Source organism: Poecile atricapillus, chromosome 1 (genome assembly GCF_030490865.1).
Source record: "Poecile atricapillus isolate bPoeAtr1 chromosome 1, bPoeAtr1.hap1, whole genome shotgun sequence".
Classification (NCBI taxonomy): domain Eukaryota; kingdom Metazoa; phylum Chordata; class Aves; order Passeriformes; family Paridae; genus Poecile; species Poecile atricapillus.
This window is the reverse complement of record NC_081249.1, coordinates 31251372-31277257: the sequence shown is the minus strand read 5'-3', so window position 1 is coordinate 31277257 and position 25886 is coordinate 31251372. Positions and strand designations below refer to the sequence as shown.

Sequence of the window (25886 nt, the reverse complement as noted above, 5' to 3'; positions counted from 1 at the left end):
AGGCAGCTGCACTAGATGACTGCTGTAGTTCCCCCTTCCACTGAAATAGTCTATTCTATCCTAACATGCAAACATGATGAAGAAACTATTTGAGCGCACTTCTAAACTGAGTGGAATGCACACTTGTAAAAGGAAACAGAATTGCCTGAACACCTTTTCACAACCCAAGAATGTTTCAGCAATTCTCAGTATTGCCACTATTCATCAAGGAAAGCCTTGACTGTCTGCTAAAACAACTACAGCCTACAACATAAAAAGCAGTATGAAAGCTTTGCAAGCTGTTATTTATCTTATCAATCACCCAAACATACTAAATCGTGGGCCATTTTCATAATGAAAATAGAACACGTTGAACTAAGATTGTTGAACTAAGGTGGCTGCATTCACATAAATAAATAATTAAAGAAATAAAAGACAAGCTATAATTTACTCAAGAGCTCTTTGTTAGTATGGCTGGTTGTACCAAAGGCAGATGCATCAGACAAGATGAGGAAAAGCTTTATGACCTTCCCATATCACAAGTGGGCAGTTGAGCTTTCCTTCAAACCAGCTAAACACCCAAAGTGATGGATCTGCCACACAGACAAAAAGGTAACCAGCCATAGACTTGGCACTCAAAAAAGACAAGCACAGAGAACTTAGCTTTGCCAATTAATTGAAGGCCCAATTTATATAGTCTGCCTTTACCCATCTGAATGAGAGAAACCTCACCCCCTTTTTTCATTAAACAGGACACACAGACAAAAGGCTCTGCTTGGCAACAAAGAATTGTACACACATGCTCAGTAAGTAAAACACCTAGAGAAGGGATACCTGATACAACAGGGCTTTTCCTCTATCCAACTGGAGAAACTTTATATCGTTATTCAAATCAACAGTGTATCACAGGAATGTATCCCACATTCGCCAATGTAACAGTTTATGGCCCACCCTAATGACAACCCTTTCAGCTTTTACAAGTTACAGGTTCCCCAGAAAATGCCTTATTTTTTTGTACACCCTGTTGAAGAGTTATTAAAATGCCATTAAATAAATGTTTGAACCTGTGAGAACACACTGTAATAAGTACTAATTCAGGTATTTCTGTGATTAGTTATTCTACAACTCATTTACTCCCATTATAAAAACCCTACAGTAGTTACCATCATGCCATGGGTCAGAGACAATAACAAGCTTCATGTATTAATTCATTACACTCCCATCAAGGATGTTGATCAGTTTACAGGCTGATATAGAGTAGAGGTCTTAACTGGCAGTGAGCATTTACCCTGGGTTTCATACAGAGTCAGTGGTGAGGCAAGAGGAGCTTACTCCTCAGTGAATTAGGGATTTGTCAGCATGCCAGCCCATTCAATCTGGCACAGCTCTTACAGGAACATTTCTTTGTTTGAGCTAAGCGAGGTATAAAAATTAAGTTCCACACTTCCTGTAAAATCAGATGTTTTATGTGATCCATGAAGTTGTAGTATCAAGTAAATCAGTATCCAGTAAGTCATGATCATGCCTGCACAGACCTGCACTTCAATCCCACAGATGTAAGCAACGAGAATTTTTTAGACCATGCTTGGTTCATAATACCCAAGTACCTTACCAGCCATCACATTTGTAGTATTACTGATAAAATACTCATCTCCATCTCTTAAAAGCAGATATCCTTTTAAATTAAAATCCTGCTATGCTAATATGTGGCAGACTAAATAATTTCCACTGTCAGCCAAAAAAATGTTAATTTCTCTACTATAAAAAATAAAATTCTTACCATTCTAGCACTTAAGTAAGTCTAAACTTCATCTTAAAACTGAAACTTTTTTTTGACAAAGGCATTTACTGAGATAACATGAACATTGCTTCCATTGCCCTTTGGAAATTACTCCAGAGCTCAGAAGATATTCACAAGGCACAAAGGAAGCCCTGCATTCTCAAATGTCTGACCGAGGGGAGGCAAGCAGAGGAATTGTCAAACCAATCACACAGGCACACACAAAAAGCTATGTCCACACAAGAGAGATATTAAAGATGTTCCAGAATCCTCCTGTGACATTTAGACTTACAAAAACAGCAAAACATTGTACCAAGCTGAACTAATTATCAAGTGTCAAAACCTGCACATAGGTACAAATCATATTTAAAATCAGCAATGTCAAACAGTAAAGAGTAAAGAAAGTGTTACCAAAATTTGTCCCCTAAGTTTAAAGCTCAAGCATGCTCACAAATCAGACTCTGACTTGTCTCAAAACTGGCTAAAAGCTGATATATGGTGTCCTTGAAATGTTACAATGTATTACCATGGATGACTACTCAACAAAAGCTAATTAGCTTCCCTACTCTTAAAGTGAAATTAAAACCTTTCATAAACAAGCTATGATGAGTTATAAAATCCAAAGCAGTAAAGCAATCAACCATGCAAATACAAATAAAGCAGTATACTGTAAAGGCTAACAACAAGACATGCTATAAATAAAAGCTCTCAAGAAAACTGCTCAAGGTCAAATTTTATCAGTCCTCTTTGAACACTTGATTCTGTGGGCCTTTTTAGGGCCTTTTAGTTACAGAGTTTGTAGCTATGCCTATTCATAAAGCTGTTTTATTATTTTGAAGGGATTAGAGAATATGCAAATTTTTGTAAGTATAATACTCTGTGAAATTAAAGACAGGAAAATATGGTAGATGATTTACCAAAAAATACATCCTACTAATCATGACAAGACATCTTCTGCATCAGAAAACACACAAACAAAATCAAGATGCAGGAAAACAAGTGGGCAAGTAATTTTTTTATCCCTAATCTTGTTATTCAAATTGATGGGTCATTTCAGCAATTAACTATTTCAATCTACCAAAACAATCCGTCAGAGCTACTCTTTATTTCCCTTGCTTTCCACATAGAAATGTGGAATAGAAATTCCACATAGAAATTAAGATTGCATGTATTTTAAAAAGTGCTTCTTCAAGTAGCTTTCATTGTGAAGAACAGCTTGTTTTTGAGGGAAGGTTATGCAGGTTTTCCTAACTTAGGTAAAAAAATAAAATAATAATTCTAATTACTTAATTTCTCATTGCAATTTTTTCACATTTCACTTTAAGGATCTCTATAATCAAATAATGTTTTTTGTTCTCTCCAATTTTAGTGCACTAGCACAAGTCTGAAGTCTTGCTTTGAAACTTTCAGGGCCTGATCCAATCTCAGTCTAGATATTTTTGTTTAAACATTCCTTTGCAGCAGGAGCTGAAGTTGTTTTCTCTATAATTCTTAAAGCAATCTGAATATGATCCTTTGTCAACTGGTAACAACTTTCTATTTTGAACTGTAAATTTCAGAATCAATTTTCTTATAAACAGTCCTTTGATCTGAGAATCTGCTTTTCCTCCACCTTTTCTGTCTTTAATACAAATACACTAAAAATGATGCAGCTTACCAATCAAAATGAAAGCATGAAAAGGTACATCATGTTTGTTTGATTTTTTTCCTAAAAACCCACAAAATACAACAGTTTTCTAGAGGAAAAAAAAAATCTAAGAAATTAAAAAGCCAAAGAAACCAAACTAGAATTCTGACAACTGATGCATGATTTACGCAAGGAGTATTTTCATAACTCGACAGAACAGCCAGGAACAGTTTTAAATGTCTCCAATGTAATTGCACACCTTTGCCTCTAGATATAATTTGTTCAGTAGAGAAAGGTCACAATTTAGAAGATTTCCAAATATATTATAAAATCTAGTATGACACCACATTCAAATCTCCCCTGATGAGGGCTGACAGAGAGTCTGAATGTTCCTTTGGACACAAGGAATAAAGGAATAAAAAGAATAATATAGCAGAAAATCCAGACACCCACAAATAAGGAGGTCAAGTCAACAGAAGCATATGGTGCTCTGTCTGTGCACTGGCTTCAGACAATAAGGATAATTAAACACATGATTTGCTTCAGAAGAGTTATTGGTAGCACTTGAGCTGAAGGTCTTCTTTTAAAGCAGAGAACAGCAAGCTACAGTGATGGGGAAAAAGCAAGCAAACAAACAAACAGCAACAAAAAATACCCCACCAAAAAAAAGCACAACCAACCAAATGCAAACAAAAACAAACAAAAAAAAACTTGCACAATTGCACATTTGCGAATTACTTGTCCTGATCTGACTATTAACTTTACTAGGATTCACACTTCTATGACTAGTAAACAACACTGCCCAATACTCTATGGATGAATATAAACCTCAGGGCTTTTTAGGTTCCAGCTACTTGGTTCTTACTTTATTCCCAGTGCTAAGAAGTACAGTCACCTTTACTGGCATTTCTTCTTTAAGAGGAAAGTGATATAAAAACGTCACTGAAATAATGTGCTAAATCTGTCCCACAATAAGCAAGCAGTATTTAACACATCTCTATCCCTGAACAGAAACACTAAAGGATAAATAAAAGCCTCATAGATTCCATTCCCAGGAAGCAAAGCAGAACAAAAATTATTGCAACTTCTGTTGTAGACATTCATTGCACAAAGAGTTCAGTCTAAGAAATGGATAAAAGAAGAGCTCAGCTGAGTATACAAAGCATTGAATTCATGTAACCTGGACAGTAACTCTTTACAGTGAAAAAAAAATTGCCTTCAATTAACTGTCATTAAAACATCCCACTTTGACATTTCTGACATATCTTACACAAGATTTAAAGTGCACAACAGTGTAAAAGAAACGAGGAAACCTTCAACAACATCACAGTATTACCTCAAAAACACAATTTACAGTGACAGCTTTTACAAAGATTATTATGCCACAATTATTTTTTCAAACTAACTGACAAAAGGCACGACTGTAACTACACTGCTCAAGCAAGCACAACGCTCCAGTTTAAGCAAACATTACAACCATAACACTGAAACACATTTAAGATACAGGACAGGTCAATAGCTAGCCTGCATTCTTGGCAACACTGAAGGACTGAAGCAAAATGGGTGAAAGCATGTCTACTGTTCATTTAACATACTAAAATAAAGCAATCCATTCTACATTTCCACAGAAATGTGTGTATTAAGCCTGTATGTTGCATTCATTTATTATGTTTGCCTCCATCATTTAGTTTAGATGTACGTATATATCTACATTTTATTGCTATCAATGAACAAGAGTATCTTATAAAAACCACCGAGCAGCTAATTACACTCATTCCTAACAGGACATATCAAAGAAGCCATAACCATTGATCTGATCTGAACAGCATGTGGCTTTATAATCAGCATCTCTGTGTGGTATAATTTCAACATTAAAAATAACAACAAAACCTAACCTTGACAACCTAACACATTTCTTTCATATCTGTTAAAAGAGCACAAGAAACAACCCCTTCACCTGAAATACAGATTTGCTGACCATGTAAACAAATGTAATTACCCTGTAGGTAATTTGACCTCTTAGAGTCACTTTGACTACAAGTCATCTGTGACATCTCATGTTTCTCCTCAGATCTCAGTCAGACAATACTTTCAGCTACCTTCCACAAACAAGCACATATACCTACATTAAGTTATCATGCTATCTACCGGTCTCAAATTCCTGGGGAGTTCTTTTGTGGGTTTTTTTTTATTTTAAGGAAAAATACTTATTTGCATACCACTTTTTATAACCTATTGAATTTCTAATTCCATTTACTAAGATAGCATTCTCTGCTGTAACAGAATTTGTGGAAGAAGGGGGTTTGATTCTCCTTGTTGACTTGGTAAGTTAAAACTGGGAAAGGGATTTGAAAGAGAAAACAAGTTTCCATAAAATTACCAATTTGGTAATCATTCAAGCTTCCTCTAATTCTCACCTCTTGCAAATAGCCAGGCTCGTGCAAAACATTTGACACTGTTCTGCCCAACTTCCCTGTCTCCAAACTGTAGAGACATGGATTTTGACAGATTAATCACTTGGTAGGTAAGGAATTAGCTGGATGGTTGCAGTCAGAGTTGCAGTGAATGTCTCAATGTCCAGGTGGAGACCAGTGATGTGTGGTACCCTCAGGGGTCAGTATGGGGACCTGCACTTTTTAACATCTCTGTCGATGACATGGGCAGTTGGACCAACTGTACCCTCAGGAAGTTTGCCAGCACCACCAAGCTGTGTGGTGTCTGATGCCTTGAGGGAAGGGATGCAATCCAGAGGGACCTGGACAGCCTTGAGACATGAAACCAACAAAGCCACGTGCAATGTCCTGCTTCTGGGTAAGGGAAATCCCAAATTCAAGCACAGGCTGGATGGAGAACGGATTGAGAGCAGGTCTAAGAAGAAGCACCTGGGGCTGTTGGCTGACAAGAAGCTCCACAGGACTCATCCTCTTGTAGTCACCAAAGCCAACAGTGTCCTGGGCTTCACCAAAAGTAGCATGGCCAGCAGGGCAAGGGAGGTGAGCCTGCCCCTCTTCTCTGCTCTCATGAGATCTCACCAGCAGTGCTGCATGCAGCTCTGGGGTCCCCAGCACAGGAAAGAACAGATGTGTTGGAGTGAGTCCAGAGACGGGTCACAAAGATGACCAGAGGAGCGCCTCTCCTATGAAGACAAGGCTGAGAGAGTTGGGGGTTGTTCACCCTGGAAGGGAAACCTTACAGCACTTCCAGTACCTAAAGGAGCGATCAAAAGAGCTGGGGAGAGACCATTTAAAATGGCATGGAGCGATAGGAAAGGGGAAATGGCCTCAAACTGGAAAAAGGTAGGCTTAGATTAGATGCAAGGTAGAAATGCTATACTATGAGGGTGTGAAGCACTGGAACAAGTTGCCCAGAGAAGTTGTGGATGCCCCATCTCAAGAAATGTCTAAGGCCAGGATGAGGTGTTATTAACACCATGCTCCAATCGACTGAGCTAATCTCAGTTGCCTCATAAACAGGAAAACAATGGCCTTGAAACAGTAACAAAGATGTTTGCACAAGGTTACAGAAGGCACTACTGAGCTTCTAGTTAGACTTGACTAAGGCCGTTAGAATGTGTATGCCAGAAGGCATAAGAAGGTGAAATTTTAAATGTTTTTGGTGACAAGTAGTCTACAAAATAGTCAGTGCAGAAAATTAGTATTTTGGTTTAAATTTTTCACATCACTGTGCTAATTACGTATTTTAAATTATTTCTCCACTATAGTACTCTTCACCAGTATTATAAGACATTCCGATGCTACAACAACACTGAGAAATATGGCACCATCTGTATTGCAAATGGGTTAACATTTCTGAACAGAATTATAATTTTCATATTGATCCTCTCTGCAACAAGGAAACAAGGAGTTTGTAGAAGAACTAGCACAGTGTAGTAATTACTCCCATAGAAGAGATCCAAGAAGCATCATATTAATAAAGATAAACTAAAAAAAAGGTTTTGTTTTCCTTACAGGAAGGAGTTTGTGTTTTGTTAAAGATTTGTTCCCAAAAAAGTTTGCATTTTTGCCAAAATTGGATGGCAAATTCAGTTTTTAATTTTGAAAGACGCAAATTAATAAAGCCATAGAAGTTATTATTAATTGTCCTGTTACTTTCATACTATTATTGGGGTATATAAATCAATTTTCTATAATGCTTTTTTTTTGAGAATGAGGGGTAGAGTCAACTGCATCAGCCACATACTCTGCAGTTTCACCAAAACAACACAAATGGCAACATTCCCCTCTAGTATAACAACCTAACCCAACAATAAACTCCTACATCTAACTTCCATTTTAAAAATGCATCTATAATATCTCAATGAACAACAAAGGCAAGCAGCCTCTACTGCCTTATTCTTCTATGGCAGATTAAACAATAACAACAGCATGGACAAAAAGTTAGGATGCATCACAAAACCAGGTATAGATAAAAGCAAAAAGCAGAAGCACAGATTCTTGCCAGGCTCAGAGAGCTATTCTTCACTAATTTAAAAAAATTACCAAGTACAAAAATATGACTATGAACACAATTACAAGCAGTTTACACTTTGAAGGACTAAACCAGCAGTATAAAGAAAAATCCAAAACTAAGGCATACAAGTTACATGTAAATGCCTGCTTGAGCTTTAAATAAGCCACCTCTCTCACCTGGCACTCTGGTAAGTTTGTGTGCCTGGAAAGCACCAAGACTGTGAGGTCGGGAGGGTACACCCAAATCCAAACATAGGCACTGCATCTATACCAGCTTCACAGATTTGACTCCCTACAGCAGCTTCTACCCCTCTTCCTCCTTACAAGAGGTTCTGTCAGAGTAGCCTATGCTCTTTCCCAAGACTGTTCCACACCCCAAGACCCTCTGTTCCTCTGCCCCAGCCCTCAAAACCAGCATACAGCCCAAGCACACACAAGCCTTAATGTTGTTCCCCATGTCTGTCTTCCCATACATAATAGACCTTCTACCCCTGAACAGCACCTGCCTTTAACCCCCAGCAGCAGCAGTGCTGCAGCAGCAGTGCTGCAGCAGCTCTGCACCCACGCAGTTAGCGGAACGTGAGCAGTGGCAGCACACAGTATTCCTCCAAACTCAGAGGAATACAACATTAATTTGTATTCCGCAGTAAATTTGAACCAAGCCAGACTAAAACAGTATTACAAAGGAGTGACAGAGGGAAAAAGAGGATACAGAAACATGTTTTAAATTACATTTTTGAAAAAAGCTATCCTATTTTCCTTATCCAAGATATTAGTTTATCTTAGGGCTGCACTTAAATTAAAGCCCTTACTACAGTATATATAAACATTCTGTGAACGTCCTAACATCAATTTTTGTCCTGCATAAGAATAAATTCCCAGCTTCACCCAATTCAAACCTTTGATCACTTTAATCTATATGTAGCTAAAATACCACAAAACCCAATCCATCTACTTGCTGGATCCCCAAAACAGAATGACAAGAGAAGTCTTCCATTCAGTTACAGCTTGTTCCAAGCTAAACACTTTCCTCAAACTGAGTTAAATACAGTTAGGTCTAAAGCAACATACTACAAGTACAGAGTAAAGCATTAGTCCCTTTGTCAGGGTCTTTGTGTAATGTAAAATTGCATTCTATACAACTGCCTTCTCAGTAAAGCAATGTGGAGGAGGAGAACAAGGGAATAGGAGCTCTGACCTGAGAGAGTCAACTCTGCCTATGAGAAAGCAGTTATTCTATCAGCACGTGCGTACACACGTGAATTCCAAAAAGGTCTCCCTTATTTCTTCCAGAGCCTCTCTCATCAACAGAGATTGCAAACAACCTTTGTGCAAAGCAAAAATGTTTAACCCTGATCCTTCCATGCAAGAAAACTCTACAACACATGTACCTCCACACATCCTCCAGAATGTGACTCACAGCATATACACCAACCAACTGTGCAGTAACTGAGTGGCTGACCCCTCTCAGACATCCCAAACGCACAGGGACTTGAGTACTATTGTGTAACTGCTCAGCAATGACTTATCACAAATATGCACTTACATAAAAACTTCCCAAAGGTGTCACTTAGTGTGCACACTCAATCTGTGTTTACACAATTGGAACTTCTGGTCATGCAGTAACCTCATCAGCAACAGGATGACTGTGCAAGCAGTACACACCCATCCAGGCTGCAGGCTCTGAATCTGAAGGGATTTCTGCCCAGGCAAAATTTCTGTGAAGAAATTGGAGTCTTATCCAGGAAAACCCATGTGTATGTGTCTCAAACCTTGTCCAAGAATTATCACATTAATATGCTCACATACTCTTGAACATTCAGGACTCAAGATTTTTGAGGGTTAAGATGCTGAATATCCTCAGTATAATTAACTTAAGAGTCCAATGTGGCAAAGAAACACAGCACACAACAAAGTAGAACACAGGAAAATCAACTATTTCTGACAGCCTGAAAGCTTCCAAACGCTTTAACATGATTTGTTTCTACTACAGAACTGTCAGTAACTCAGTGAGTTTCTGTACATGTAAATCAAGATGCTCTTACTTTAAACCATTCCTTTTCCGCCTCGGCAGGAACTACAGCAAGAAAACCCAGCTTCCTAAACTAAAAAGAGATTAGTTATTATTGACCTACAGCCAATTGTTTAACATAGTATTATATTAGAAGAAAATTAATCTAGCAAAAATAACCGGTCAGAGGAGTGCTACAACCATAAAATTAACAGCACTTGGAAATTTTTAATAGCCTGATGTCCTGGCTCAGGGCAAATTTGGGAGGGAACTTCTAAAGGGGTCCCTCTAGAAAGCAGATTCAAGCAGTCCCTCCCCTTAACGCTTCAGAAAAAATTTCCTTGGAGAGAAGTGGAAAAAAAAAGTTTGTTTAAGAAGCAAAGTACTCACAAGCATAAAAAAATGAATATTATTAAACAACAAAACCTCTTGCTGCTCTGAAGAGATGGCAAATTCAGAAAGTCCTTGTCGTGGGTGTAGCTCAGCTCACTCAGTCTCTTATCAGTCCCTCTGGCACTGGAAAGTCCCACATCCCGCGCCCCGGTACTCACGGTGTGAGTTCCCAGTGTTTGTCTGGGTTTTCAGCTCAGAGCAGGGATGAAGAGTTCCAAGAAAAAGAAGAGCCAGAGTCTGGGAACTTCTCTGCCTCACCTAGCTAAAAGCAAAGGAGAGCTCTCTCCTGCTGTCCATGTGCAGACAGCACAGTCTGTGAGAAGGATGCGGGGAGCGAGTGCAGTTTCTGCAAACAAACTGCAGCTTCTCCCCACCTTCGCTCTCAGAACCAGCCTTAAAGGTGCAGAACTCAACATCCAGCAGAAACAGAGCAGGTGACTGGGGATAAAAGCATCATAAAGTCACCCAAGGACACCTGGGCACAAAACTTGCGGAAGTCTGGTTATTGTTTCCACACACGCTAGTTGGGTTGAGGTTGTTGACGCTCCTTGTTTCTTTGTGCCTTGACAACTGTGTTGAACAAACTGTTTCTGAGAACATACTCTTTCTAACTCATCCTCCTTGCAAGCAACTCAGGATCAAAGCTTCATCATGCTCACACATTGCTGCAAATTAACAACCACCTTGTAAATCAAATGTAATCCCATCACTTTTGTTCTATTCAAATCTCTCTCTAACAGTACCTCTAAAGTTTGTCTCCAGAGGCTGTGCAACTAAGGATGAGGGTTCTTTTTTGGCACCAGTACTTCACAAGTAATTTGTAATGGAAAAAAGATTTAGTTCAGCCCATCTCTGAACTGCCTGAGGAAACTTATATGTCCATGGCATTGATAGGTAAGACCACAATGCATCTGCAGGCTACTGTAGCAAAATTTATGTTTGATAGGCACTGGAAACTTTTAAATTCTTTTTGAGCATTATATAGTAAAAATTGTATACCGTAACAAGAGAAAAAGGGGGGGTTCTGTTGTTTGCAGTAAGATAGATGGGTGGCACATATGTGGGAAGAATCCACAGGAATAGGCAGAAAGCTGCATGAAAGCTGAGGAGACAACTAGAAAAACAGCTGGAAGCATAGCTCTAAAATACTGCAGAGTAATTGCTTTTTAGGCAGAGACTAGCTGAAATAAAGCTTGTACTGTGAGCAAGGAAACTGCTTTCTATTCACTTTCTGCCATGCTCAGGAAAACAAAATATAGTGCAATATAAACAAAACTAAATTATAGACTTAGCAGTGTCTCATCTTAAAAAGAAACAACTTTCAGGATTCTAGTCCTAAAGATTGTATCAATAATGAAAAAAGCTTTTTTGTTATCCTGGCAGCAAATAAAGTCATAATTACACAGCAGGAAAAAGGTTACTGAGTAAGATACTACTCCAAACTGTGAGAGTAAGGAAAAGAAAAAAGGAAAAAAAAAAAAAATCACACTTGAAAATAAAAGTGATTTTTTTTATGTTTTTCTAACACAGTATGCTCATGGCTCCTAGCTATAGAAGTGGTTGTTTATTGTTAATAAGAGTAAGAGATTAAAAATAACCAGATAAGGGAATTTGCTAAAATACAAGCAAATATTTTATATATTTTAAGGGATCAAATTATATTATAAGAAAGGACAACTCCCCCATATCTCATGCAAACATCAACATTATTTAGTAATATAACACAGTTTCATGTTGCTCTTGGCATAAGGAGAGATAAACCTGGCAAATGCCAAGAATAACTAATATAATTTAGATTAGAAGGGACTTCTGGGGGTCATCTAGCCCAATCCCCTGCTCAAAATTAATTTCACCGCAATTGCTACTTCAAAGCTGGAGCATTCCTGCCAGCTGTAGGTCTTCCCTAGCTAAGATTTATTTTGGAAGTGTCATATTGACTTTAAAAATCAGTATAACTCACTCTTTCCATGCTAGCCCAAATCTTTATTAGTATCAATTGTGGTATCATTTACTTGTCTTTGCTGGTTTAACTATTCTTGAAACTGCCTACATGGAAATTCTTCACCACCAACCCCTCCCCAACAAGCTACACTAACATGTAACTACACTCACCATTACAAGAACTGTCCACTATCAAACCTTCCTCTCCCATTCAATTTAAAACAGATTACACATATATAACAGTTTGGTTTTTCTTTCTTTTTTTGACTAGAAATTATTGGCAAGAACTTTTAAAACATTTTAAAATTATCTTCCTTTCTGTCTCCTCTCACCTCTCCTTTAATAGGTAAGGAATATCAAGACACTGACCCTTCCCTTACAGGGCAGATTTTCTGGATCTTTGATCATTTGTTGCTTCTTTGAACCCCATCTAATGAATCTATTTTCTTTCCAGAGCACCATCCCAAAGCAGACACAGTACAAAGCAGAGCAAAAAGACTTCCTGTGTCTTGCTGGAGAAGTAGACTTCATACGTATTTCCTTAAACCTCTCTTTGCTCAACTTCTATTGTTTTCTGCAATAAGGTGATGAGTCACATGTAGTGTGACTGTCATTCCTACCTATAATGCCAACATCAAATTTCTTCACAGTTCTTCATGTACACATTTGATTTTCTTTGTTGCACCCCATGTTTTGACTGGGGGACTTTCACTCACCTTCAACCCACCATTCACCACACTTCCTGACTCGGTCTCCAATCTGCCTAAACAATTTTAAACTTAAATACCTTGTCTACCTTTGTTACTCCTCCCATCATGGTGCTGTTTGAAATCCAGTAAAAATTCTCTGCCTCTAATCATCTAGATTCACTAAGGAAAATATCAACTACCATCAAAAAAGGACAGATCATTGCAAAGCCCCTTTTACTCACTTAAAAATGTTACAGTAAGGTATGAGTAGCTGTGTCAGATGCAACTGTCTTTCCTGGCTTGGCTAAATTACACCCATGATAGCCTCAATAGTCTCTGGATGTGAGCAGCAACCAGCATTTTGGAGTAGTTACCAAAAATTGGTAAACATAAAACTCCTTAATACTAATGTAGTATTAAAAAGCAGGCATTCTTTATTTGGCTTGATGCAAGAGGGGATATCTCATGGAAGCACAGAAGACTCAGGCTGAAGAATTACAAGAAACTACACTGAGCAAAAGTATGAGCTTTCCCCAACTCTAACACTAGGTTGTAATCAAGACCAGTATCTCAAGATGTTGGCTAAGCCAGATCCCATAAACACTCTGGTAGCAACCAAGTTTTATAATCTCAAACAGATGAGCTAACCTAGCTAGGAGGTTACAAAAAATGCAAGGAACAAGGCAGTACTGCAAAACCCCTTTGGTAGCAATCCTTTTCATTGCAGTTCTCCAAAAATCACTGGGACGAGAGGACTTCTGCAAAAGTAATAAGACAGACACAAAGATGCTGCAGACCTAAACACTATCCCACCTGAACAGCTATACAGCTCTTCTGTATTATTCACCTGGAACAGGGTGTTCACTACCTGCACAGGACCCTCAGTAACCAAACCAAACCTACATTCCTGATTAGCTTTAATAAAATGCAACTATATTTAGTATCAGTAAGCTATAGGCCAGTTTCTTGTTGAAAACAAGCTTAAAATGTATTTTAGATAAAGAACATAACAACATTCATGTACTGGTGTTAAAATGAAAAAGGAAACCCTTACTTCCTTTAATTTCAGCTCCTGGAAGATCTGCAACAGAATTTCCAAAGGAAACCAACGTTTTCCTTCTATTTAACAGAAATGAAAGAGCCCCCTCTTCTCCTAATTGGCATAAATTTTAATAAGCACTTTCCACTTTTGCATCCCAGTCCATTCCTTCCCTTCCCCTGCCTTCACTCCTCCCAATTTCTAGTCCATTTAACTTTTTTGGTTGGTTGGTCTTAATTCACATATCAGGGGAAAATGAGTGTCTAACTCTGAAAATCAGGACCTGCAGTCAGAAGGCTGCAGTTTACCTGCATGACAGCTTCTCTTAGGATCCATGCAGAAACTAAGGTGGGTTATAGTTGCAAAATATATGTATTTCTCAGACTTTGAACCTTTTCTTAATGAGAATATTGCATAACCATTGCCAATGGGGAAGGTAGGTAGGTAGGTAGGTAGGTAGGTAGGTAGGTAGGTAGGTTCTGTCCTCTTTGCCTCGTTTCCTCTGTAGTTCTTCCTGTAGGACTCTTCTTCCTCTGGGGACAAATATTCCTTCTTCTTATTCCAAAATTAGCCACCACTGGTTTTTGTTTTAGTCTCAGTTAGGTTTTGTTATCCTTGCTAAGTTTAGATGTTTTTGAACACTTAGGATTATTGTGGCTGAGAACCAGCATGGCAGATGTTATTTTGTGAAAACAGACAGAGGAGAGAGAAGATGACATTTTTATTATAAAGCCCAAGCCATTGTCTCTCCAAATGAGAGAAAACTTCATGCTTAAAAGAAAACATGTTCAACCTTCATTACTTAAGCATAAGTGAATGTTTAGTGAACCAGGAAGCTAGATAAATATCTCAAAAGTTCTCCTGGAGGTCTTCACATGGGAATTTGTACACGTGTACCAAAATAAGCCATCCCCATGCAGTGAGGAAATCCTGCAGTTATGACAACACCCTTGGATGAATTGAAAACCAGAAGTTCTTCAACTAATTCATCTTTAAAGAAGATTAATGAAATACACTAATGGTTTCAGGATGCTGTGAAAACTACATAGTTTAATCAATTCTGAAGTCCTAAATTACATCAGATTTTCACAATACATATTGCAATACCTGTTCTCAACACTTCAGGTAGCCAAATATCTCCTACAAGTGACACAAGACACTGCCAACAACTGTCTTTGACTGAGAATAGAAGTCACATATTTTAAATTAAAAAATACTTGAATTCCATCCTACCACACCTGCACTAATTCAGTGAAGTTATTAACCTTCCTTCCCAATTTCCACAGCCATCAGGAAGTTTGTTGATCCAAGAAGGGGAGGTTCTTTAGCATTATGGAACATAGGGCTCTTCCTGGAATATTATGTACTCAGACCAATAGTCTCATTAAAGAACAAAGCATCAAGACTACACACTCTACATAGCATACAACTGCTTTGATGTAAATTTTGTGACTGGTCTAATAGGTATGCAGAACTGTTCTGTACTGGTTAGATCTTCCCAAGAGCAGTGCCTTTAGGGTAAAAAACCCACCACATTTCTAGAGCTCACAAATGAGGTGGTGAAGACCAGTGACCCTGAGCAGGTCAGCAGTACCAGAAAACAGGATTCAGTCAGAAGAGAGGGTATTAACCATAAAGTTATTCCTTACATAAGAGCTCGGTTTTAGGAGGAACTCAAGGACATCTTACACTGAACTAAATGTGAATGTGACGTGACTGCAGAACCTTTAAAAGTGTTTCTTCTGCACAACAAAGTAATCAGCATTTTTTAAGATTCCATTTCTAATGTGTACATCACTTATGCTAACCATAACACATTCTAAACCCTAGAAAGTGGTCTCTCTACTGATTTGCAAGAATCCCCCAGGAGAGGTCTTTTCCAGGTGCGTTCAGGGCTTGTACTGCTTCCTTACAACACCAGTGTTCCTACACATTGCACAAAGTCCAGAAAGCAACAAAGACCTTGGACTAATTTTGAAGACTCTCTCCAATGACCAAAGATATTTCATTCAACCTTCTTCAAACACAGTTATTTTAAAAGTAAAATCATATAATTGGCCATTTCATGGAAATAGCAATATACGCCTTGTGAAATGTTATTCACATAATCAAACCTCTGGATAAGATACAGCCATGCTGTTTCCAGCAATGGCACTTAAAACAGAGTATTTCCTTCAGCTCCTGACAACTTCTCAGCATATCTTAAAGTCTGTAAAGCATTGTTCTGCTGAGACAAACTTCTGTGCTTTAAAGTAGTACCAAAGTAGTACCAAAGTCTGTATCACTCAGAAGTGTCTAAATCCTATCCCACATAGACTAAGATTACATACACTGACTAAAGGAAGGCATGATCTACAAAAATATCATATAATCCAAATCTAATTGGTATTCTACAAATGATGTTGCACTTCAAGTGACAATTACCCAAGATCTTAGTTTTTAAATTAAAATTAATCACTTGAAAACTGATTGAGGCAGTTAAAAAAATTATGCTTCTCCTTTAAAAAGTAGAATTTGTTTTAGTTATCGTTGAGCAATTTGAGGGGGGTTTCTTTTTCTTTAAGAAAGTGCAAAATAGCATTTTCTTTCCAACTGTAGATTTAATTTGCTGTCCTAAGAGTGACAAATACCTACAGGAACCTAAATGTAATGAAAAACAAAATATGATGATCAAAGAATGTGACACTCCACAGCCTTTCAGTGAATGGGAACAGCAAGCTATGTTTGCTTCTAACTTAGCCACTCAAAAATTTGTAATGAAAACATTATCAATGAATTAAAATACCATCTAAGAATGCTATAAAATTACATTGAACTGGAAAAAAACCTTTAACAAGTATTTACCATCAGTTTCTGAAAACTTTCCATTGTGCATTGATTGAAAATGTGGTACTGAACTGAACTGTTTTGATTTTGAATAACCCATGAAAAAATTTTAAAAAGTTAAAAATTAAAAAACAATGTTCAATGTTCTATGTTCACTTCTCTTAAACAATATTACTTAGACTTTCGTTTCATAACTGTGATTTATGATTAAGACATTACTGATGTCTTGTTACACTGATTTTTATTTCACTAATTATCATCTTAATGCTCAACAGAAAGACCTTGAAGAAGATAAATGCAGTACTTTTATACCAGCATTAAGAAAGTATTGATTCTAAGCATTCAGATGGAAAACAAAAGTAGAAAAAAAATAGAGCAGTCTAACTAACAAAAGCTTAAATTGTTGCAAAGTGCCATATATCGCATACTCTCCAAACAGTAGGTTTTTGTTAATTTAGCAGAGAATTTTCTTTGTGTCATGTTTTGAGAAAAGAGAACAAGACCTGTAAGTCATATATTAGGTAAGAAAGAAAAAAAATTGAAAGAATTTCATAGATATATATCTTTGCTGAAGTGAAAGCAAAATTCTTACAAGGTTCTTAAGCAAGAAATTAGTAAAAATGTAACTAATTTGTTATTAGTCAAAATGAAGACAGTACTACTTCCAGGGCTATTCAGACACCATTGTCTTAGGCACATGTATGCTTTTGTTGTCTAATTAAAAAATCTATATATTACCATAACCTTGAGAACCTGACATTTTTCTGCTGCTTGCATTCAGAAGGGTAGCCTACCAACCAACTGCTACAGCAGAGATCACACCACAAAGCATCTGCTTCTTCCACAAGTGCCCAACAGAAAAAAAAATCAGCATGCCACAGAAAGCATCTGTTTCTTTTATACTTAAACAGGAGTAACAAGTAACATGCTACAACAGACAGTATTCCTGGAAAACCTCAGCTTCCTCTAATTGGACCTGAGGCACAACTGAAAATAATATTTTCTGCAGAACAATCAGAACAAACAATCACTGAAGACAAAATCAGTATTAAAATTACTTGATCTTTGAAGGATATAGTCTACTATTTTTCAAGAGATAGATGTTTATCAAATAAAAAAAACCCAATCCTTTCTTCTTACAGAAAACATTGCTGAACAAGTTTATTTGCTTTGCTGAAGGACAAAACCAAACTATCTTAATTTCATAAACAATCCCAACCCTCAGAAAAACTGAATTTTTCAGGGTTCACAGGGAGTACAGTAAGATTAAAGATATATGAACACGTAGAAGTCTACTACACAAAACAATTGCTTAAGTATTTTATAAAATTGCTCATGTTGTTTTAATAGATGCATTTCCTTTTACCTAGTCAATTTGATCATTTTATTTCACTTCTTACATGGTACTTTAATAAAAGACACTTTAAATTTTTTTCAAAGACAGCGAAAAAAGTCTCTCAACAGTGTTGATTGGCAGTTTGCCATTGCCATCAGTAAACCACCAGGGAAGACAGAAAGCAGCACCAAAAATAACATTCTCTAGTTGGGTCCACTGGCCATATGTTACACGCAAAAAAAAAAATAAATAAACCACCAACCAAAAACAAACATATGTTTCTCCAACAACCATAAACCAGGAAACAAAAAAAATAATAAAACCAAATCACAACTCCTAAACCTTGACCAACCCATGCCTCCAAAAGCAGCATTTGGTTTTGTTCAGGTATCTTTTTTTTCTTTTTAAATGAGGACAACTCCAAGTTAATTTTCCTAAACTTATTAGCAAGTGTTTATTTCTCACCGAGGCAGTACCTTCTGCATCACAGCTACTCAACAAACAATTTACAGATTGCTAACATACAGCAGCAGCACACAGAAATGCAGCCACTTGAAGGTAATTAGGTTCTGGAGCTTTTTCCTTACCTTTCCCATTTTGCCATGCAGTATACCAGGACAAACTGAGGAAAGTAGTGATGAAAACTAACACGGTGGCCACAGTTCCATTTCGGAGCCTCATCTCATTTCAGCATCACACTTGCTTATGTTCTGTTAGTGATGAGGACCTATCTGCTGGGCTTGCTGCAATGAAGTCAGCTGAAGTACTCCAGCAGCAGCTGGACAACAGTGACACAAAATGTAGCCCTCACGTATCAGACGTATCATAAATCAATCCATTCCAAACTGTTGTACGTTTTCTTATAGTTCTCATCAATCCAACTTCTCTTTATTCTTCTAGTTCTGTTCAAAGGAAACAAAATTTTAACAGATTATGTCAAAAATACTTAGAAGAGTCCCCCAAGTACCGAAATACACTACACCTTTATTGCTGTGTCTTACGTGCACCTCCCTCTCGCTGCCTCAGTCTTGCCTCAGAGAACAGAACTTGTTAGATTAATGTGTGCCTTTTCTAAGACTATTTGCATCTAGGGGAGCTGTATTTCACAGGAATTTGGTCACTGAAGGACAAACACACACATTACCAACATTAATTTTATTCTCAACTGAAGGCAAGGTCATGTGTCACCTGGCAGGTGTCAAACTGATACAAAAGCTGCTTTCAGGATGCACTAACTCAAGGCCCTACTCCTAAGACCTCACGTCAACAAAACCCCTCTGAAATCAGTGAGGTCTCATGTAACTGCAGGAGCAGAACTGCCTCCAGCAAGCTGAGAGACCAGAGCTCTGAACACCGTGTACAAACCTACATCGCTCATCTTTGCTCAGTTCAAGAGGATTTGATCCATCCACAACCATTTCTTTCCTATTTCAGCTGCAGCTAAAGTACAGACTACATACAGTCCCACGTGCAGGGACTGCTCAATCCATACCAATTGGCATCAACCAGAAGCCCTCAAAAAGCCATGGTATGACCATATCACTCCTCTAACAGGCATAAAGATAAAACCTTATTTATCTACGGTTTAGTTTTATTAGGAAAGTTCCATACCCTGGTTATGATAATTAGAAAATTATCAGCTGGCCAAACACAGACAGCATCTAATCACACTGTCCTAAGCAAGACAAAGAGATTAGAGGGCAATAAAGAAACCAACTTCAAAAGAGAGGGGAGCGGTTTTCAAAGTATTAAATCATCTTTACAGTAGTCAAACATTTGCAGTCAACACTCTTTCAAGGCACTGCCAAGTTTTTTCCCCCACTATAAACTATATCTGATACAAGTATGTTACTCAGCAATAAATAACTTGCTCTGCATTTTCTTTGGAAGCAGTCTCCGTCACCTTCTTGCCTTGCTGCATTCAAAACAATAGGGAAAAAAATACTTGTTATCTTTACACTACCAAGAGATTCCAGTCAAATTTGAACTATTCTTCCCAATCTTTTATCACAGCACATATTACCTTTACTAAGGAGCCTGCAAAACAAAGCATAACCAACAACCATGGTCAAAAAAAGAATGGAAGCAAACAATAAAGTTGCAAAACTACATGTTCTTGTGTTCAAATCTTAATCACAATATCCAGGTTACAGTTACCTCACCTATCATGCCAGCAACGTGCTCTGTTTGAGGAACTTCATGCACAGATGGGTTTGTGGCTTTAAACATTAACTCAGAAAGCCCACAGTACCTATGAGGAAGGGAACAAAAGCAAGTACATGGGAAGCAGACACAGTAGATGGTAACATTCAGTGAGAAACAAAATAATGAACTGGAATAGAAAGAACTGCAAAACGCCTTATGAGAAACCCAAGATGGACACAATGAGAGATAAAGACAACTGAGACACCTATAGAGAGCTAACACAGAGAGCACACAATGCCAGGAAATATCATCAGTACCAGCACTCTGAATGGGAGATGGACATAATACAAGCCAGAAGTATCAGCAACAATAATTAGGTGAGAATATAAAAGTCTTGATGAACTTTAAGAGCAAGGAGAGGCAAAGATCCCAAGTCCCAAAGTTTTATAAGGACTGTCCATGTGAATTTAGGAAGTTTGTCTGATTCCCAAACTACCAAAATAAGCAACTAGGATACCAAGATGAACAGTTTAACTCAGCTGAAGTGTCTCTGAAGCAAGGATGCTTAAACTGTTATCTAATTTTCTCATTATTTTAGCATCAGCCAAATCTCCCTGGAGCACCTCAGGTGTGCACAAAGGACCAGGCTGCAAGCTAGAGGGATAATCCCAGTGAGGGCAACTGGCAGCTGGTCCAACGTGGAACAAGAAACAACCTGGTGGCAACCAGGCGAGTAGAAATATTATCTGATAATGCAAGGAAAGTGAACCGTCTGCCTTTCCAGAAAACACGGGCATAATTTTTACATTTGCTGCAACAAAATCAAGATGTTGCGATCAGGGCCTCTCATTGTGCTATCTGAATCCTCAAAAACAGTCAGGAAAAAAATCAGAAAACAGAAAAGTAAAAGGAACAGTAGCAACCTGATTCAACCAGCAGTCAGTATGCACAACATTGTGTCAAATCAATAACTATCATGAGTATGAGTTGGCTGGTTCTGCTTTCATCCTTCTCTTTGGGTATTGTAACCACTCCTGTTACCACAGGCACCAGCAGCTCAGCTATAGCTCAACAGTACTTAGATGATTATTTAAGCACTTCACTATATCAAACTACATACATCAAGGCTATACATAAACTAGACACGATCCAGCTTTTAAAAATGCATATAGCCAAACCAGCAGAAACACATGTGTAGTTCCACATAAATTATTTAAGTCCCAGGTGGTCACTTTAGGTTTGTTCAATAATTTACAGCACATTCTAAACAAATTTAACTGAAGGGTAATCCAGTTTGAGATGAGAGTGTGATAGGGTATTACTAGACAGATGAAGCCTATGAAATTCGCCAGCGCCATTATGACCTGAACCTTTCCCATTGCAGACCAAAGGGAATGACCCGGCTGGATGCTGAAGGCCATGGGTGCTGAAGGCGCCGGCATCTCTCAGATGCTGAGCAGAACCCTACTGAATCACGTCTTAAATAAACCGAGAAGTTTCTGTTTGTATCCAGACACTCCCAAAATACATACAAAGCATATTTCCAACAGCAAACCATAAAAACTGATAATACTCCAGTGCGCCTGCAAAGGCTCTTCACATAGCTGCTGAAGGGCTGGACGGTGCGGGATCACAGCACGAAGCGTGCCAGACTTCCGAGAGGATGAGCCAGACCCCATCCTGCCGGGAGGGTGCGAAATCACCCACCGCGGTAGCACTGCTGCACTGAAAAGGTTGCTCTTGAAGGCACGGAAGAACGGCCCGTGAGGAAACGGCAGCCAAAAGCCGAAGGCGGCGGAGACCTGCTAAAACAGGGGCTTTTCCGCCGTATTTCCACTGACACGATCCCCCACAGCCCGAGGCGCGCAGCCGGCCGCCGCCACCCGCCGCCCTGGCGTCCCGCAGCCCTCAAACCCGGGGAAGAGGCATCGGCAGCCTCCTGGAAGCCGTCCCGAGTTAGTCAGGACCTCTCCCGGTGTCCCTCCGCCCCGGTCGCAGCTATCTCGGTGGGGAAGCGAAAAATCGGAGGGGGGGGGGGGGTGGGGGGGTGACGGGCACCGGGAGCCGCCAGCTCTGCCGGGCGGCAGAGGGCGAGAGCTGACGGGGACGGAGGGAGGGAGGCGGGGAGGGAGAGCGCCGGTCCGGGGAGCTGCGCGGCGCCCGGGGCATCGCGGCGAGGCTGCGGGGGAAGGAACAGACACAGGAAACTGCAAACTCTGCCGAACGCCCCTGCGATCCCAGCGCGCGGCGAGGAGGAGAAGGGTGGGAAGCGGGGTATCCCCCAGGCACCCCAGGAAGAAAGGGAGAGGGCGCAGTGCCGCTCTGCCCCGGACCCCCGCAGCACCCCTGAGCGAAGGGAGAGGGCGGCAGCAAGTCCTGCGGAGGAGCGGCCGGGGCTCCCCGCACCGCCACGCAGGTGCACGGGAGCGCAGAGAGGAGCGGACAGACAGATGGCGGAGCAGGACGGCCCCCAGCCTCCCTCCGGCGACACCGCAGAAGACCCGCGGGGAGGGGACGCGCCTCCGCCGTACTGCCGTTCCAGAGTGTGAGGAGAGCCGCCCGTCCCCGGACCCCCCGGGAGCCGAGCCGGCGGGCCGCAGGGGCGCGGGGCACGCAGGGGCAGCGGGACGCGCTGGGCAGCGGGACGCGCTGACCGCCGCTGCAGTCCTCACCTGTGCGCGGCGCTCCGGCACGGCGGAGCCGCGGGGCGCGGGGGCAGTGCGGGCTCCGCCGGGGCTCTCACTCCCCTTCCCCGCCCGCCCCCCGCGTCAGCAGCGCGCCCAGCCCCGGCGACCGCCCCCCGCCCCGAGCGCCATGGAGCGCACGGAGCCCCGCCCCACCCTCCCGCCGGCACCGCGGGCAGCCAATGGGCGCCGCCGCGGGTGGCGCCACTCATTGGCTGGGCAGCCTGTCACTCTCTTCGGCCGCGGCTATAAATGGCGCTGTCTCGCAAAGCCTCCCTCAGCGCCTGCAGCGGGAGCCGGGAGCGGGGGTGGTACGTTGTGATGTCTTTGAGTGTCTTGGAGTGCCGCTTTTCGGCAGCGTGTTCCCTTTTTTTTAGAGCCGCTTTTGGGGGTTTGTGGCTTGGGGAGAGCCCCAGGTTGTGCCAGCGCTTGGGTGCTCGTTGCCCCCTGTTGAGGTGCGCTCTGAGTTCGGGTTAGGGCTGAGCCCCTGGCCTGCAACGTGGGTGTTTCTCCATCTGCCTGTAGCTGCCAAACAAACTACGTGTATAGGTGCCCCGTGTGACCTGCTGGCTCACCACTTACAAGAAGTCACAGTCACGAATTTTACCGTTGAGTTCAAACCCTGCTAATAAACACCTCCCGGAGCTTGGATTGAGAGCTGCTGAAACTAAAGAGCACCTTGTTGCTTCACACCAGTAAAAGGAACCCTTTGTGCTGCTCTGGGCAGGGTGTTCTTGTGCAGTGGCGTGTGGGCCGCCCACGAGGTGGTTACACAGGTACAGCCGTGTGGGTGTGAAAATTAACTCGGTTTCCTTTAGGGGTTCCTGCACGGTGTAATTGCTGAGAGCCAATCAATGACAGCTTTACTCTATGGGTTCACTATTTAGGGTCATGATGCTGCTGCTCTGTAAGTAATCCTCTATCTTCAGCGGTTTGTTTCATGTGTTCCAGGAATTCCACTTTTAGGGTCTGAAAACTTCCATTCAAATCAGATGGCATGCCTAGCTTAGGGTAGGATCCTATCTACTTCACAAGAGTTCTGCCCTTGATGTGTAGTGCTAACTGGTTGGCAGTGTTCAGTCCTTTTCATGGACTTGATTTGCTCCTCTTCTGTGCTTACCTTATACCTGCTTCAAAGTCTGTAGTAGACATTTTCAAAATCCACATAACTATAGAATCGCAGAATGGATTGTATTGGGAGGGACCTTGAAGATAATCTAGGCCCAAGGCCTTTGCCATGGGCAGGGATACCTTTCACTAGACCGAGTTGTTCAGGAATACCATTCAGCCTGTCCTTGAGCACTGCCAGGATTGGGCCATCAACAACTTCTTTGGGAAACCTATGGAGTTTTACTCTCCATTAAGGCTCTTATGCTGGATGTAGTGGGATAGTTCTTCACCAGAACTTTAGAAACTGTGGAAAAATCTTGCAAGTTACTCTGTCTGAAGAGTGATATTTAACAAGTTTCCATATGCTTTCATGTTTTCTTACCAGTGCTTCAACACATTACAGTATTTTTACACATTTGGGTACCTGCACAGTAGCCCTCAGTGAATTTTCTTTTTCAAAGATTTCAAAGAGGGTCTGGTGGCAATTCAGGCAGATCGAAATAAAGAAGCTCAGGAGAAGTTTGCAAGGTCTTGACACCCAGGCTGTTCTGTGATTTTACTCATTGAGTGGTGAGAATTTATTATGTAAATGTGTGCTTCAATCCTCCCTCTTATAAAGTGGAATTAAGTGGATTTTTTATTGAAAAACAAATTCAGCACAATAACTTTCAAACAAAAATTAGAGCATGTACATCCTCATGTGCACAGACACATCTATGGCAGAATTTCCTGTAGAGATCCCAACAAGCTAGAAACATTAAAGGCACCATTGTTTGCATCTAATAGATTAGTGCTGCTCAGGGATATGAATTTTTGCATTTCTCTGCTGGAAAAAAAAAACTGGCAGAGACATTTTCACATAAAAGTTCTTTTATCAGGAGAGCTTAGTCTGCTGAAGAAAAGACTCTGTTACAAGATGAGTATAATGACAGTTATTTCACAAGGACTGTCTGAGCCTTCCCACTTTTTGTCCTTTCACTGATTGAATGTTTGCATTATGAAAGTTTACTGACTGGAGCTTGACAGTATCCAATTAACTATTAACTTCCCCAAACAATAGAGTGCAATGTAGTTGTTCCTCTGACAATCTTTGTCTTGAGTTAGTTACGCTTCTTTCCTGAGAAAGAAGGCAAAGTTCAAAACAGGGGGAAAAAATCCACATTATCCTCATCTGACCTACTACACCAATAATCGAATGCCTCTTGGCATATTCCACTGCTTGATGCATGACAAAGTGCATAGTGAAGGAAATGCTGGAGCTGCCAGTGGAAAGGAGTTGGGACAGGCACACTGAAACATCCCTTACTTATGGCGAGGATACCAGCCCTCTTTTAGGCCTGACCAATATTTAATGCCAGCAAATTTCTAATTCATTCTTCCTGCTGAGTTATTCTTTCATCCTGCAGCCACTGCTGTTCAACTGGAGTATCAGTCTGAAATGGGGGATGATTAAGCAATCTGAAACTCCCAAAATTGTATTTAAATACAAGTGTAAGGTACATACACTGTAACAGCCTTAACAGAGGAGACCTGAGGGGAGAAAATAGAATTTTTAAAATACAGGAAGTTTAGTTCCCTAGTATTCCAGCTTTGGTTGCTGGAAAAAATAATTACCAAGGAGCTTGCTATTCTACAGCAGCAGGAAATAAAACAATACGAGAGAGAAATGAATAATCATATTTCAACAGAGGGAAGATTTGATGCTGAGAGATTTTTGTTAAGGTATTACCTAACTATCAGAGTAAAGACAAATTGGTAGAAGATGCTCCAGGCCTGCCATAATTTCATATATGCTGCAGTGTTTGCACAGCTGGGCAGCCAACTTCTATAAAGCTGTGGTTCTTGCTATTCATCAGA

The 25886-nt window shown here is 40.3% G+C and overlaps 1 protein-coding gene across 4 annotated transcripts in view; it reads right to left on the bottom strand.

Annotated features, from left to right (window-relative positions):
- The window catches only part of MGAT4A (alpha-1,3-mannosyl-glycoprotein 4-beta-N-acetylglucosaminyltransferase A), a 73274-nt gene extending 50247 nt beyond the window's left edge, over positions 1-23027 (bottom strand). Inside the window, exons 1-3 of one of the 4 annotated variants that reach the window (XM_058829767.1) lie at positions 22908-23003; positions 20253-20341; positions 18678-18992 (exon numbers count right to left, since the gene is read on the bottom strand). In XM_058829767.1, the coding sequence (XP_058685750.1) occupies positions 18678-18771 (94 nt within the window). In that variant the 5' untranslated portion in view covers positions 18772-18992; positions 20253-20341; positions 22908-23003. Of the gene's footprint in view, positions 1-18677; positions 18993-20252; positions 22209-22907 lie in introns of those variants that run through there. The other 3 variants (XM_058829766.1, XM_058829769.1, XM_058829770.1) reach the window with 3 other exon arrangements.
- Between the last annotated feature and the right edge of the window lie 2859 nt (positions 23028-25886).